General features: G+C 36.5%; 1 protein-coding gene across 1 annotated transcript; it reads right to left on the bottom strand.

Moving 5' to 3' along the window:
• Positions 1-3799: 3799 nt before the first annotated feature.
• Positions 3800-13754, bottom strand: LOC132555556 (uncharacterized). The gene is made up of 10 exons (XM_060219906.1): positions 13614-13754; positions 9821-9931; positions 9366-9444; positions 7749-7907; positions 7330-7437; positions 6924-7033; positions 4976-5089; positions 4787-4865; positions 4124-4282; positions 3800-3990 (listed from the first exon to the last, which is right to left on the bottom strand). Exons 1-10 carry the CDS (start codon positions 13752-13754, stop codon positions 3800-3802), a joined length of 1251 nt encoding a protein of 416 aa, XP_060075889.1.
• Between the last annotated feature and the right edge of the window lie 4403 nt (positions 13755-18157).

The raw sequence follows: 18157 nt of genomic DNA, 5'->3' as shown, positions 1-18157 counted from the left end.
AACACTAGAGAAGTGTAAAATAGAATAGGAACGAATGTCGTCTTATGTTTTACAAAATAAAAGTCGTTAAGAATGTTATCGATGACGGGAGAGTTACCTCATTTGGCAATTTTTAATACATTAATTTTTTCAGTATTTATAATTGGAAAATCCTATTCTTCATATACCTATGAATTATCGTAGTCTGGAAAATCTGATGACATATTAACAAAAGAATTAATGTCATCCTCACTATCTATTGCTTTGATATGTTAAAAAATTCACCACTGCTCAACTGATTTCTCGGTCAATCCTGTTTCTTTATAAAAGCAATTTGGATGGTCTACGTAACAGACTCACAGGTCACCATCTTAAGTACATGCACTTACGCTTGGATCCAACTGTCGGCAGGATTTTTTTTCTGAATTAAAAGAAAATAAATTACGTCGAACAAGATGTAAAGCTGTCTACATTTATCATTAAACCAGGGCTTGTGAACACGATGTTTTATTTTATTGTAAGATGGACGAGTCGAATATGATCTACAGCATGTACTAAATATTTCGTTTAAAATAGATAAAAAAACTTCTATACCGTGATCTATAGAAATCACCGAGGACTGCATGTCATTAACAATATCATGTATTAATTGAAATCACGAACATTCAATTCTGTAATCATATCAAAGGAATTTCTGTGTATAAGAACATCATCAGACTAAATTCCAGACTTTAGTTTTTTTTTAACGTTGGAAATGCTATTAATAGGTTTCTTTATCAGAGTTTCAACTTCGTTTAATGACCGTGTAGTCATCGAAACGTCACACCTTAATCTTCAAATGGTTATGTTATCAGATTTTTTGTTATCAATTTCACATTGAACATCTAGATTTAAATTGTTGAAAACGGTCAATAAAATCAACAACCCTATTACTTAGTGCATCTGTACTCGTGAAGTGTCACATGAGACAATATTCGGTGACTTCAATCGTGGACAACTTGTTTTTCTCAAAGCAAGCTACAATATTTTACAGATATTTGTTAAATCTAAATAAAGTGTTAGTGTACTTACAATATTTGAATATTGTGAAGGTATTGTTATACCTGTCTCGTTTTAATGTTTTCATAGCGTCTCTTTTTTATTGACTCTAAACGACAATAAGAAAACCTGACATTTTACCAGCCAGAGGTACTTTTATCAGGTTTGGTTAACCCTTTCATGTGAGATATATGTATGTGATACCATTTAATATATTGTCTACGGCTATGAGCTTTGTTATAAGATGAAGCGTCAACAAACGGGAGCCTTGAAGGTAGCAACGCTTGTCTAAATTGGCGATGTTTGCATCACTCGTCCCCAGACCTGCACATTCTCCTACATACAAAAACTGAACAGACTTTTATCAGTACGATGTTTGCATCACTCGTCCCCAGACCTGCACATTCTCCTACATACAAAAACTGAACAGACTTTTATCAGTACGATGTTTGCATCACTCGTCCCCAGACCTGCACATTCTCCTATATACAAAAACTGAACAGACTTTTATCAGTACGATGTTTGCATCACTCGTCCCCAGAACTGCACATTCTCCTACATACAAAAACTGAACAGACTTTTATCAGTACGATGTTTGCATCACTCGTCCCCAGACCTGCACATTCTCCTACATACAAAAACTGAACAGACTTTTATCAGTACGATGTTTGCATCACTAGACCTGCACATTCTCCTATACAAAAACTGAACAGACTTTTATCAGTACGATGTTTGCTGTAACCTGCACATTCTCCTACATACAAAAACTGAACAGACTTTTATCAGTACGATTTTGCATCACTACATTACTGCACATTCTCCTACATTGAACAGACTTTTATCAGTACGATGTTTGCATCACTCGTCCCCAGACCTGCACATTCTCCTACATACAAAAACTGAACAGACTTTTATCAGTATGTTACTTTGAAGAGTAGTATATTTATTTTCGGCTGTAACGCATGTCTCTTATTTATAGAACAAAGAAACAGGTAAGATTTTTTACATTACGGTGTTATTTGAATTGCGTGTAAGAGGCTCCTGTGGCGGGGATGGAACTTCCGCTTGTAAGGCAAATAGCATTCAATAGTGACAGTTTTGGTCGAAACAAAAACATTGGTGGAAATCCGAACTCCAGTAGTAATAACACTCATTTCCAAGACGGCCATCGTTCATGTCACATGAATCCGATTTATTGGTCAGGCCAAATACCAACCAGTCCCTGTATTCAAAATACTAACGAAGGTCCTTCCCTACATTATAATACATTACTGAATAGTTTTGGCGACTTCTTCAAAGACCCTCCTGAATATCTCTTTGGTCTGACATTGTTTAGGACCTACTCACTGTTATATAAACCTGTATCTGTAGTGTTAACTATGAGAAGTTATAAAAACGGAGAGAGTAACCATAAATAGGTCTAGGTAAACACAGTAAGATATCTGTGAGTTTAAATTTGATTCTTGTTATTCAGTGTCTGTAGCACCGTCTATTTAGGAGAGGTTGAGATTAGAGGTTTTCAATATGGTTATTTTAGCGGCCATCTTGAATGCCGAAAAGATCTGATTTTTGTTAAAGACTTAATGTAATACTGAGGGTTTCATTGTCTCTAATTGTTTACCCCTCCGACACAAAATTAATACAGCATGAAGACATTCCTTTTTAGGCAGTTTTATCGCCTACTGCTACTTAACTCAGTAAAAGTTTAAACTGCACTCGTATCATAACACTTTGTGTAATAAAGTATGTCGCATAGGTTCATCTAGTACTTCGATCAACTGTAGACTTGTTATTCTCAGACAACGTTTCTGTTCCGATACACCGATAGTTTACAAAATCACACACACATTGAACTTGGTTTATAATTTTATTCATTCAAACCAGTATTTTTATTAACAGGTATGCTTTCAGGTGACATTGTAGTGACTATAGGTTGACTTTTATAACGGCTTATTGAGTTGATGTTTGTGATATAACGGCTTCAGTGACTTTTGTACTTGATATATTCTTCGACAGTTAAGCCTGAACTTTTGTCATGACAATTTTGTTGACAATTGTACTGACGGTTTAGTTGACCTTTAAAATGACGTTGGAGTTGACTTTTGGATTGACGTTGAAGTTGACTTTTGAATGACGTTGGAGTTGACTTTTGGAATCACGTTGGAGTTGACTTTCGGAATGACGTTGGAGTTGACTTTTGGATTGACGTTGAAGTTTACTTTTGAATGACGTTGGAGTTAACTTTTGGAATCACGTTGGAGTTGACTTTCGGAATGACGTTGGAGTTGACTTTCGGAATGACGTTGGAGTTGACTTTTGAATGACGTTAGAGTTGACTTTTGAACGTCGTTGGAATTGAATTTTGGAATCACGTTGGAGTTGAATTTTGGAATGACGTTAGAGGTGACTTTCGGAATGACGTTGGAGTTTAGTTTCGGAATGACGTTGGATTTGACTTTTGGAATGACTGTTGAGTTGTGTTATGAGGTACACTGACTACCCGACCTGCACGACTGGTTCCGTGTGACTGACCTGTATAAAATTTATGTATACTAAGTCAACAAAGACTGGACTAGACTAGGGATCTATCATGTAAGGGTATATCACAAATATGATAATATTATTCTCTAAGTCGATAAACTTAAAAAAAAACATTAATTAAAAAAAAAAAAAAAAAAAAAAAAAAAAAAAAAAAAAAAAAAAAAAAAACAAGAAATCAATAAATAAAATAAATAAATAACATGCGTGGATCAAGCTTTTCGGTTTGTCTTTTCTAAGATATTCATTTTTGATTAGTCCGTCGTTTGCTTGCTCCTTTACAACGTCCTCTGACATTTTTACGAGCTAACCCCTCATCAGGAGAAAGGTGGAAAAATGACCTTACCAATTGTCTGCAGCTGGCAGGTACGTCAAATACAGACGGGTCTTTAATACCAAGGGTCATCGCAGAATATCCCACAGTATACCAATAATCTATAAAGAAAGACATAAGTCAGTAAATCTATAAAAGTATATACATCTGTACTAAATGCAATACTACATCACAACACTGATTCCCAAAGAACTCTCTATTAGATAGCTAACATTTTATCTAACAGATCCGTACCTGTTGGTCCAGCGTGTCCACTCAGCATCTCGGATATAGGGACACAATCCTCTGTCATGAATATTGTCATGTTTACACCAGCGATCATATAGTTATACATTCTTCCTGTCAATGTACTGTTACCAGTGCCCATGAGGACAGGCTTAAATGTGGCGTCAGCTGCACAAAACATACAGAATAATTCAATATGCATGTAGAATACAGATAACATCAAAATAGAAAATAATAATAATAAATGGTACATCAATACAGATCATACAGGGTACATCACAACATATCATACAGGGCACATCAATACATATACAGAGTACATCAATACATATACAGGGTACATCAATACAGAATACACACAGGGTACATCAATACATATCATACAGGGTACATCAACACAGATCATAAAGGGTACATCAATACAGATCACACAGGGTACATCAATACAGATTATACAAGGTATATCAGTACAGATCATACAGGGTACATCAGTACTGATCATACAGGGTACATCAATACAGATCATACAGGGTACATCAATATATATCATACAGGGAACATCAATACACATTATACAGGGTACATCAATACACATCATACAGGGTACATCAATACAGATCATACAGGGTACATCAGTACAGATCATACATATGTGTACAGACTACTACGTACCTGGCGTGCACATGTCAGGGAAAGGTCCTCTCAATGGAGTTTTTGTACAAACACCATTTTTCACTTTGTACATCATTCCCTTAAAGATAATGTTAAACACAGTACTTAAATGGATGTTCATTTCTATTTTTCTACGGACCCAAAGCTCAAACAAAACCTGGTCTTTATACGCTAAGCGATCTGACTTACCTCAGCGTAATCCAGCAGATCTATTGAGTAAGTTGTCGGATAGTTTCCAACTGTAGTATTTGTTCTTGAAACAGTCTTTTTGTTGATGGCGTCAGTTGACTTCATTATTGTAGTCTATCAATGAAAACAAAACAAAAAATCCTTAAAATCATTATGCGTTTTTTTTTCACATACAAAAAGCTACTGCAGCAGTACACTCATTCATCACACTGTAACAGTACACACAGTCATCACACCGTCACAGTACACACATCCATCATACTGTAACAGTACACACATTCATCACACTGTAACAGTACACACATTCATTATACTGTAACAGTACACAAATTCATTATACTGTAACAGTACACACAGTCATCATACTGTAACTGTACACACAGTCATCATACTGTAACAGTACACACATTCATCATACTGTAACAGTACACACATCCATCATACTGTAACAGTACACACATTCATCATACTGTAACAGTACACACATCCTTCATACTGTAACAGTACACACATCCATCATACTGTAACAGTACACACATCCATCATACTGTAACAGTACACACATTCATAACACTGTAACAGTACACACATTCATTATACTGTAACAGTACACACATTCATCATACTGTAACAGTACACACAGTCATCATACTGTAACAGTACACACATCCATCATACTGTAACAGTACACACATCCATCATACTGTAACAGTACACACATCCATCATACTGTAACAGTACACACATCCATCATACTGTAACTGTACACACAGTCATCATACTGTAACAGTACACATATCCATCATATTGTAACAGTACACTCATCCATCATACTGTAACAGTACACACATTCATCATACTGTAACAGTACACACATCCATCATACTGTAACAGTACACACATCCATCATACTGTAATAGTACACACATTCATTATACTGTAACAGTACACACATTCATCATACTGTAACAGTACACACATCCATCATACTGTAACAGTACACTGCTTCATCATACTGTAATAGTACACACATTCATTATGCTGTAGCAGTACACACATCCATCATACTGTAACAATACACACATTCATCATACTGTAACAGTACACACATTCATCATACTGTAACAGTACACACATTCATCATACTGTAACAGTACACACATCCATCATACTGTAACAGTACACACATCCATCATACTGTAACAGTACACACATTCATCATACTGTAACAGTACACACATCCATCATACTGTAACAGTACACACATCCATCATACTGTAACAGTACACACATCCATCATACTGTAACAGTACACACATCCATCATACTGTAACAGTACACACATTCATCATACTGTAACAGTACACACATCCATCATACTGTAACAGTACACACATCCATCATACTGTAACAGTACACACAGTCATCATACTGTAACAGTACACACATTCATCATACTGTAACAGTACACACAGTCATTATAATGTCACAGTACACACATTCATTATACTGTAACAATACACACATTCATCATACTGTAACTGTACACACAGTCATCATACTGTAACAGTACACTCATCCATCATACTGTCACAGTACACACATTCATCATGTTGTTGTAGTACACACAGTCATCACACCGTAACAGTACACACATTCATCATACTGTAACAGTACACACATTCATCATACTGTAATAGTACACACATCAAACTGTAACAGTACACACAGTCATTATACTGTAACAGTACACACAGTCATCATACTGTAACAGTACACACAGTCATCATACTGTAACAGTACACACAGTCATCATACTGTAACAGTACACACATTCATCACAATGTAACAGTACACACATTCATCATACTGTAACAGTACACACATTCATCATACTGTAACAGTACACATATTCATTATACTGTAACAATACACACATTCATTGTACCTGTTGCATCATCGCTTTGCCGTTCACATCTACCAAACCAACCAGACCACCTGGTGACTCTATCTGTTTGGGGAAACAGCATACTTGAGAATTCGTCCTTGCTGGTTTATCTTCAATGAAGCAAATTTCATATTTTAGTGATGATATATGTAATTTTGTACTCAGGAATGAATTGATTCCTGTCAAATTATCAAATCGACATCATCTGTAGCAACCAAGCTAAATCTGGGATGTTTGGTGTCTCTATATCGCTATATATATCGGTATGACGTAGTACTTATATTTACCTCTAACTCTGTGACGTAATACACATGAATATTCATTTGAGAGTGTGACATATTAGTTATATTTAGTTGTGACTCTGACGTAATGGCTCTAATGTTTAGGTGTCATGATCTATATTTACCTGTGACGGTGTGGTCATCATGAGAACATTCAGGAGGAATATCGAAGACAGAGGGGTCAGAAATACCAAGTGTTGTCCCATTATACCCAATAGAAACAGAAAACGGAGCTGGAAAAGTCAGGGTATGTTGTTTAACTCAAGCATGTATTCTATACATTTCTCATTTTATCAAAACGGATGAATAACTGTTGATTTCCCTATAAATGTGAAATCCATTACAGTAGGCGAAACATCAAAAGACTATCATGAATTGTATCCCTTTTTCATGAAAAGAATTTATCATAATTTTTCTATTTAAATAAGACACACTTCTGTTCCACTGAGGTTGTCCTCAACAGGTAAACTACATTTTTAAAGGTCTACCTTGATTTGTAATTATGATATAACTGGGAGCCCCATCAGACATTGTTACCACTCACTTTCTCCTTCTGTGCTCGTCGTGGAATTAGAGAAGGGAACACATTTCTCTGACACCAGTAATGACGTCACCCTGTTGGGACTGACCAGTATGTAGTTTGTTACTTCGATCTTATTATCACCGACTCCAAAATACATTGGAAAACCGCCTGAGGCTTCATCTGTTAAATAGTTAAATATTGTCATAACATATTGGATAACCGTCCGAGGCTTCATCTGTTAAATAGTTAAATATTGTCATAACACATTGGATAACCGCCCGAGGCTTCATCTGTTAAATAGTTAAATATTGTCATAAGACGTTGGATAACCGCCCGAGGCTTCATCTGTTAAATAGTTAAATATTGTCATAAGACGTTGGACAACCGCCTCATCTGTTAAATATTGTCATAACACATATTGTTAAATATTGTCATAAGACGTTGGATAACCGCCCGAGGCTTCATCTGTTAAATAGTTAAATATTGTCATAAGACGTTGGACAACCGCCGGTTAAATAGTTAAATATTGTCATAAGACGTTGGACAACCGCCCGAGGCTTCATCTAAAGTATGATTTTCATGACGACATAATATCCCTAAAATACACCAAATAAACGGTTGAGGGAGGCGTCGTTGTAAGATTATCGAGATGATCTTACAAAGACTAGTTCGATATTTCATTCATGTATATGATTAATGTAGGGCATGTACACCATCACAGGCAATGACCAGCTCCTCCTGCAAGCAAATGCGTCTTCACAGACAGCTCTTATCTCCTTCTGCAACTACACCTGCACAGGCAGTCCCCAACTCCTTCTGCAAGCAAGTACACCTTCACAGACAACCCTCAACTCTTCCTGAAAACAAGTACACCTTCACAGACAGCCCTCATCTCCTTCTGCAAGTACATCTTCACGGGCAGTCCCCAATTCTTTCTGCAAGCAAATACACCTTTACAGGCAGTCCCAAACTCTTCCTGCAAGCAAGTACACCTTCACAGACAGCTCTCATCTCCTCCTGCAAGTACATCTTCACGGGCAGCCCTCATCTCCTTCTACAAGTACTCTTCACAGACAGCCCCGATTTCCTCCTGTAAGTACACCTTCACAGGCAGTCCCCATCTCCTTCTGTAAGTACACCTTCACATACAGCCCACAACTCCTCCTGTAAGTACACCTTCACAGGCAATCCACAATTCTTCCTGAAAGTACGCCTACACAGGCATTCCCAAACTCCTTTTGCAAGCAAATGCGCCTTCACACAGGCAGCCATGCCCCAAACCACTTCCGACTTAAATGCATTAATATAAACAGTTACTTATAATCACAACACGTGAACAAGAACACGTGAAACATGTTAAGTTTTTATTTGCTTGATTTTCAAAACATTAAATATACGATCAATGGCCAGATATAATGTGTCGCTAATTGATTTCTTGAATAGAATTTTATAGTATGTTTTACAGAGATTTCGTTTCTGAATCTCGATTGTGTCACTTTGCCATCCTAGACGAAAGAAAAAGTAATTGGTTGTGCAACTAGTATATACACATAAACTCCGAGAAAACGTTACATAATATGCTGTGATATTTTTTTTTTTGATTTCCAAAGAACCGTCATGAAAATAAACAAAATATACCTGGAACACAAGCCTCGGGGAAGGGTCCTGATAGCTGTGATTTCGTACACACACCATCTGTCACGGAATATTTCATCCCCTATTTAATCAAAAATATCAAAACGCATAATATACCATGAATAAAACACAAAGAATTTGGTCACAATTAAGAAGGTAAGATTGATTTTGTTACCAATCTAAAGAGATCTATGAATATTGGACTCAAAGACGTATCTAAAGTTATCAAAACTACATCAGTTTGTGTTTTATCCTTTAGGCCTCATCTGGAATGTTTAGGGTCATAAGTTTTAATATCTTAAATAAAAGTAATGAAAGTTGTAAGAGAGTCAACAAATGTTAAAAGAATGAATTAGAATATGAATCATGGACACATTTAGGGCACCAACAAATCAGCAAATGATATCACAAACATGCAATAAACGTTTCTGTCCAGTGGCGCCATCTTGTATACTCACGGCTGAGTAGTCATTCAAAATGTGCTTCTTCTCTAGTTTCTTGCCTCTCATCATTGTGAATTTAGTCATAAACTTGTGATTCTTTGCATCATATGCTGTCCGCGCTGTTCCCTGTGTAAATGATCGAGGGAATAAAAGAAAGTTGATAATACGTTTATCAATCTATACAAATGATCATTTCCATCAAATTGACAAGACACGGGAATGAAATATTCAATTGACATTTAAACTCACAAGTATATATATTCTAACTTTTAAAAGGTGAAATATCAGCTAAACATACTTCATTTTAACAGTCATTCTTATTTCCGGTTTACAGTTATTCAGCTTTCCGGTTTATAACCATTCAGATTTCCGGTTTACAATCATTAAAATTTCCGGTTTATAATAAGGATACGGACCTTTCTTGTTTATTTTGGATTCCTACACTTATAGTAACAATTATCTATGTGCCTATATCATTTTATTGCTGGCTAGTACCATACAGAGCACTATCAAATTAGGGTCACTTCCTTATAGGGATAATATGACTGCAGAAGGGGAATTTTTATACAGTGGAATCTTAAGAACCAAGAACCTTTTGACCAGCCTTGGCCATTACCTCATAAAGACAACTCTTCTGTTAGAAATTTCCAAAAGAAATGATCGCAATCAAACATTGTACGAAACACTCACGTGAATAACATCTTCCAAAGCAAAGATTGTACAAAAGACACACAAGTGAATATCACCTTCCGCTAAAAATATTGTACAAAAGACACACAAGTAAATAACATCTTCCAAAGCAAAGATTGTACAAAAGACACAAGTGAATAACACCTTCCGATACAAATATTGTACAAAAGACACACAAGTAAATAACACCTTCCGCTAAAAAGATTGTAAAAAAGACACACAAGTGAATAACACCTTCCGCTAAAAAGATTGTACAAAAAACACACAAGTGAAGAACACCTTCCGATACAAAGATTGTACAAAAGACACACAAGTGAAGAACATCTTCCGATACAAAGATTGTAAAAAAGACACACAAGTGAATAACACCTTCCGATACAAAAATTGTAAAAAGACACACAAGTGAATAACACCTTCCGCTAAAAAGATTGTAAAAAAGACACACAAGTGAATAACACTTTCCGATACAAAGATTGTACAAAAGACACACAAGTGAATAACACCTTCCGATACAAATATTGTACAAAAGACACACAAGTGAATAACACCTTCCGATACAAATATTGTACAAAAGACACACAAGTGAATATCACCTTCCGATACAAAAATTGTACAAAAGACACACAAGTGAAGAACACTTTCCGATACAAAGATTGTACAAAAGACACACAAGTGAAGAACACTTTCCGATACAAAAATTGTACAAAAGACACACAAGTGAATAACACCTTCCGCTAAAAAGATTGTAAAAAAGACACACAAGTGAATAACACTTTCCGATACAAAGATTGTACAAAAGACACACAAGTGAATATCACTTTCCGATACAAAGATTGTACAAAAGACACACAAGTGAATAACACCTTCCGCTAAAAAGATTGTAAAAAAGACACACAAGTGAATAACACTTTCCGATACAAAGATTGTACAAAAGACACACAAGTGAATAACACCTTCCGATACAAAGATTGTACAAAAGACACACAAGTGAATATCACCTTCCGATACAAAGATTGTACAAAAGACACACAAGTGAAGAACACTTTCCGATACAAAGATTGTACAAAAGACACACAAGTGAATATCACCTTCCGATAAAAAGATTGTACAAAAGACACACAAGTGAATAACACCTTCCGATACAAAGATTGTACAAAAGACACACAAGTGAATATCACCTTCCGATACAAAGATTGTACAAAAGACACACAAGTGAATAACACCTTCCGATACAAAGATTGTACAAAAGACACACAAGTGAATAACACTTTCCGATACAAAAATTGTACAAAAGACACACAAGTGAATAACACCTTCCGATACAAAGATTGTACAAAAGACACACAAGTGAATATCACCTTCCGATACAAAAATTGTAAAAAGACACACAAGTGAATAACACCTTCCGATACAAAGATTGTACAAAAGACACACAGGTGAAGAACACCTTCCGCTAAAAAGATTGTAAAAAAGACACACAAGTGAATAACACTTTCCACAAGTGAATAACACTTTCCGATACAAAGATTGTACAAAAGACACACAGGTGAAGAACACCTTCCGATACACTTATAGTAACAATTAACACACAAGTGCCTATATCACCTTTATTGCTTAGTACATAAAGACACTATCAAATCAGGGTCACTTCCTTATAGGGATAATATGACAGAAGGGGAATTTTTATACAGTGGAATCTTAAGAACCAAGAACCTTTTGACCAGCCTTGGCCATTACCTCATAAAGACAACTCTTCTGTTAGAAATTTCCAAAAGAAATGATTGCAATCAAACATTGTACGAAAACTCACGTGAATAACATCTTCCAAAGCAAAGATTGTACAAAAGACACACAAGTGAATATCACCTTCCGATACAAAGATTGTACAAAAGACACACAAGTGAATATCACCTTCCGCTAAAAAGATTGTACAAAAGACACACAAGAGAATATCACCTTCCGCTAAAAAGATTGTACAAAAGACACACAAGTGAATAACACCTTCCGATACAAAGATTGTACAAAAGACACACAAGTGAATAACACCTTCCGATACAAAGATTGTACAAAAGACACACAAGTGAATAACACCTTCCGATACAAAGATTGTACAAAAGACACACAAGTGAATATCACCTTCCGATACAAAAATTGTACAAAAGACACACAAGTGAATATCACCTTCCGATACAAAGATTGTACAAAAGACACACAAGTGAATAACACCTTCCGATACAAAGATTGTACAAAAGACACACAAGTGAAGAACACTTTCCGATACAAAGATTGTACAAAAGACACACAAGTGAAGAACACCTTCCGATACAAAGATTGTACAAAAGACACACCGGTGAATAACACCTTCCGCTAAAAATATGAAATAAGATATAGCAGCCATACAGTGGATTAAAATCTGAACGCGGTGAAGTTGGTTGCGAATAAACTTTTATCAATTATTCAAATTTTGAATAAATATTCTGGCCATATCATGATCATGTGATAAAAATACCTTTCCTCATCGAATCCTTAAAATGATAATGAAAGTTGTTTCTGTTTGAGCTTCATGACATCCCTTATTTCAGAACGAAAACAGATCAAATGGTAAAGTTATCCAAAAGAGGAGGAGAACACACGAGATCGAATCTTCAATTACATTTGAAAACAAATTTCTTGCTAATACATTGATACCACAGAAGTTTACAAATCGTAAATCGAAAAAAACATGTATATCACTGCAAGCAATACATGACTGTATTTACACGACGAATGAAATCATAATAAGGGGCCACACAGGACAAGGACAGCTCATGTATCTAAACCACCGTAATACAGAAAGATGAGTATTATATTTCAGTTTGTGAAAATAGCTCCGAATATACTAAAATATAGAATCATTTAAGTGGAACTCTAAAGCACGTATTACAGACAACTGAATTACCAAGAGATGACGTAGTGGCAGTGGTAAATGACATTAAAACTTTGGCTATTGACGTCATCATTACGATAACGTCACTTCATAAACAATGACGTCATAGTTGTAAACGCCATAAAAACCCTTAATCGATAACGTCACAGTGGTAACATCATATACAGTGACGTCATAATTTAAAGGACATACCTGGAAAGGAGACATCGTGCCGTTGACTACCTCTACCCCTTCTATATGCTCGCCTCGGTCCCATTGTGGAGGAGAACAACATTTCGATCCAAAGCTCAGTGCGAAGAGACCAACAAAACTAATCAATGCCAACATGTTCATAATTGTGATTAATGGAGTCTTCTTGCTCGCACAATTTATACAGTTCATTATATAGGCCAGTCACTCTCACGTGATTCCGGCGGTGTGAGTCAGTAACAACAACATAAAAATGTGCTATTGGTACGAGTAGCACATGACCACTTACCTGTTTGATAGGGTAGTCAGATTTCGTAATTCAGCAAACAGCTGTTCCTGATGATGAGGAAGGCTAGTCACGATCACACTGATTATCAATTTTTAACAAAACCTCGGTAGTCAAAGAATAAGATATGGTATCCAACCAAAGGTTTTCTGATTTCAAATAACAAGCTTAAGTAAATCAATGGTTACTAGTAATGTCACCAGTATCTTTAGGTGTTGAAGATCTTAACTCTGTTTGCTATGTTAATCATACAGAGCAGATATTTACAATTATGTATATGTATTACACACAGTAAAGCTTAGTACCAGAGAGTCATACATGTGTAACAGGAGAGAAAGGGGGGTCAACAGTTACCCGGTCCCGGTGCCCTATATCACCGTCAACCCAGGTTCGATGGGTTCCGTTTGCATTTTCGAAGGAGGACAAACACTGCTAATTTCAATTTAACAATTTATTTAACAGACACAACAACATCCCCATCTATACCGAAACATAAACTTACCTACTACCCAACACCTCACTATTCCATCCCGCTATATACCTTCCCACCCGAATGATATCTAATTAACCAGACCTACCTCAGAGAAGGTTTTCACCCTGTGGAAGTTAATCCAACGCTCTGCACCCAAATTATTAGACATACTGCATCTTATACCCTAAAATGACAATTTGAATCAGTTTGAACCAATCACAACACATCACCAGAGACAGAACACCCAGACACGGACGAAAATGCAAGGAAAACAAGACAGGAGAACATGCACGTGATATACATAGACCTCCGACAAAACGGGTAACAGGTGACAGGACAAAACAATGAAGGGGTCACGGGTAAACAGGATACATACACTAAAGTGGACATGACACACGGACACCTGTATAAAGCTGACTAAAAAAATAAAGCATTGACAGCTTTACATCACATAAAATAAAACATGGCATAATGTCCCCCGCTACACATGTATTGGTTGAAACGTCCTGTGTATGTATTACACACAGTAAATCTTGGTACCAGAGGATAATACACGTGTTGGTTGAAATATCCTGTGTATGTATTACACACATTAAAGCTTCTACCAGAGGGTAATACACGTGTTGGTTGACACATCCTGTGTAAGTATTACACACAGTAAAGCCTGGTACCAGAGGTAATACACGTGTTGGTTGACACATCCTGTGTAAGTATTACACACAGTAAAGCCTGGTACCAGAGGTAATACACGTATTGGTTGACACATCCTGTGTAAGTATTACACACAGTAAAGCCTGGTACCAGAGGGTAATACACGTGTTGGTTGACACATCCTGTGTATGTATTACACACATTAAAGCTTCTACCAGAGGTAACACACGTGTTGGTTGACACATTCTGTGTAAGTATTACACACAGTAAAGCCTGGTACCAGAGGGTAATACACGTGTTGGTTGACACATCCTGTGTAAGTATTACACACAGTAAAGCCTGGTACCAGAGGTAATACACGTATTGGTTGACACATCCTGTGTATGTATTACACACAGTAAAGCTTGGTACCAAAGGGTAATACACGTGTTGGTTGACACATTCTGTGTATGTATTACACACAGTAAAGCCTGGTACCAGAGGGTAATACACGTGTTGGTTGACACATCCTGTGTAAGTATTACACACAGTAAAGCCTGGTACCAGAGGTAATACACGTATTGGTTGACACATCCTGTGTATGTATTACACACAGTAAAGCTTGGTACCAGAGGTAATACACGTATTGGTTGACACATCCTGTGTATGTATTACACACAGTAAAGCCTGGTACCAGAGGTAATACACGTATTGGTTGACACATCCTGTGTATGTATTACACACAGTAAAGCCTGGTACCAAAGGGTAATACACCTAATGGTTTACACATTCTGTGTATGTATTACACACAGTAAAACTTGGTACCAGAGGGTAATACACGTGTTGGTTGACACATCCTGTGTAAGTATTACACACAGTAAAGCCTGGTACCAAAGGGTAATACACCTAATGGTTTACACATTCTGTGTAAGTATTACACACAGTAAAGCCTGGTACCAGAGGTAATACACGTATTGGTTGACACATCCTGTGTAAGTATTACACACAGTAAAGCCTGGTACCAGAGGTAATACACGTATTGGTTGAGACATCCTGTGTATGTATTACACACAGTAAAGCTTGGTACCAAAGGGTAATACACCTAATGGTTGAAACATTCTGTGTATGTATTACACACAGTAAAACTTGGTACCAGAGGGTAATACACGTGTTGGTTGACACATCCTGTGTATGTATTACACACAGTAAAGCCTGGTACCAGAGGGTAATACACGTGTTGGTTGACACATCCTGTGTAAGTATTACACACAGTAAAGCCTGGTACCAGAGGTAATACACGTATTGGTTGAGACATCCTCTGTATGTATTACACACATTAAAGCTTGGTACCAAAGGGTAATACACCTAATGGTTGAAACATCCTGTGTGTGCATTACACACAGTAAAGCTTGGTACCAGAGGTAATAAACATATTGGTTGAAACATCATGTGTTTGTATTACACACAGTAAAGCATCTATTTACCATCTCCTCAAAGTATTGTCGACCTTATTGTACATTGAATTATATTGTACAGCCGAAAATGTTGGTCGATTCCTTACCATCTCGTACACCATGGGTCATTTGTCTGTTGAGGATGACCGTGTAGTCATCGTAACGTCACACCTTAATCTTCAACTGGTTATGTTATAAGAATTTTTTATTAATTTCACATTGAACATCTAGATTTAAATTGTTGAAAACAACCCTATTACTTAGTGCATCTGGACTCATGAAGTGTCACATGAGACACTATTCGGTGACTTCAGTTTTATTGTGGACAACTTGTTCTTCTCAAAGTAAAATACATTATTTTACAGACATTTGTTAAATCTAGATGAAGTGCTAGTGTACTTGTCTTATTGATACTTGCATATCATTATAGCTCACTTATTCTACAATATTTGAATATTGTGAAGGTATTGTTATACCTGTCTCGTTTTAATGTTTTCATAACGTCTCTTTTTTATTGACTCTAAACGACAATAAGAAAACCTGACATTTTACCAGCCAGAGGTACTTTTATCAGGTTTGGTTAACCCTTTCATGTGAGATACATGTAAGTGATACCATTTTATATATTGTCTACGGCTATGAGCTTTGTTATAAGATGTCAACAAATGGAAGCCTTGAAGGTAGCAAAGTTTGTCTAAATTGGCGATGTTTGCATCACTCGTCCCCGGACCTGCACATTCTCCTACATACAAAAACTGAACAGACTTTTATCAGTACGATGTTTGCATCACTCGTCCCCAGACCTGCACATTCTCCTACATACAAAAACTGAACAGACTTTTATCAGTACGATGTTTGCATCACTCGTTCCCAGACCTGCACATTCTCCTACATACAAAAACTGAACAGACTTTTATCAGTATGTTACTTTGAAGAGTAGTATATTTATTTTCGGCTGTAACGCATGTCTCTTATTTATAGAACAAAGAAACAGGTAAGATTGGCTCTTACATTACGGTGTTATTTGAATTGCGTGTAAGAGGCTCCTGTGGCGGGGATGGAATTCTAGTTAAGACCGCTTGTAAGACAAATAGCATTCAATAGTGACAGTTTTGGTCGAAACAAAAACATTGGTGGAAATCCGAACTCCAGTAGTAATAACACTCATTTCCAAGACGGCCATCGTTCATGTCACATGAATCCGATTTATTGGTCAGGCCAAATACCAACCAGTCCCTGTATTCAAAATACTAACGAAGGTCCTTCCCTACATTATAATACATTACTGAATAGTTTTGGCGACTTCTTCAAAGACCCTCCTGAATATCTCTTTGGTCTGACATTGTTTAGGACCTACTCACTGTTATATAAACCTGTATCTGTAGTGTTAACTATGAGAAGTTATAAAAACGGAGAGAGAGTAACCATCAATAGGTCTAGGTAAACACAGTAAGATATTTGTGAGTTTAAATTTGATTCTTGTTATTCAGTGTCTGTAGTACCGTCTATTTAGGAGAGGTTGAAATTAGAGGTTTTCAATATGGTTATTTTAGCGGCCATCTTGAATGCCGAAAAGATCTGATTTTTGTTAAAGACTTAATGTAATACTGAGGGTTTCATTGTCTCTAATTGTTTACCCCTCCGACACAAAATTAATACAGCATGAAAACATTCCTTCTTAGGCAGTTTTATCGCCTACTGCTAC

This window comes from Ylistrum balloti, unplaced genomic scaffold, assembly GCF_031769215.1.
Source record: "Ylistrum balloti isolate Yb309-2 unplaced genomic scaffold, AGI_CSIRO_Ybal_v1 Utg370504, whole genome shotgun sequence".
Taxonomy (NCBI): Eukaryota; Metazoa; Mollusca; class Bivalvia; order Pectinida; family Pectinidae; genus Ylistrum; species Ylistrum balloti.
Note: the sequence above shows the minus strand (reverse complement) of the source record. Positions and strands in the feature narration are given on the sequence as shown.

What these genes read in the sequence shown, in the direction of transcription:
- LOC132555556 (XM_060219906.1), bottom strand. Translation starts at nt 13,754, where the DNA reads ATGAACATGTTGGCATTGATTAGTTTTGTTGGTCTCTTCGCACTGAGC. An exon ending in TTTTGAATGACTACTCAGCC is followed by an intron (nt 9,445 to 9,820) that starts GTGAGTATACAA and finishes TTGATTAAATAG; the next exon opens with GGGATGAAATATTCCGTGAC. An exon ending in CCCTGACATGTGCACGCCAG is followed by an intron (nt 4,283 to 4,786) that starts GTACGTAGTAGT and finishes TGTTTTGTGCAG; the next exon opens with CTGACGCCACATTTAAGCCT.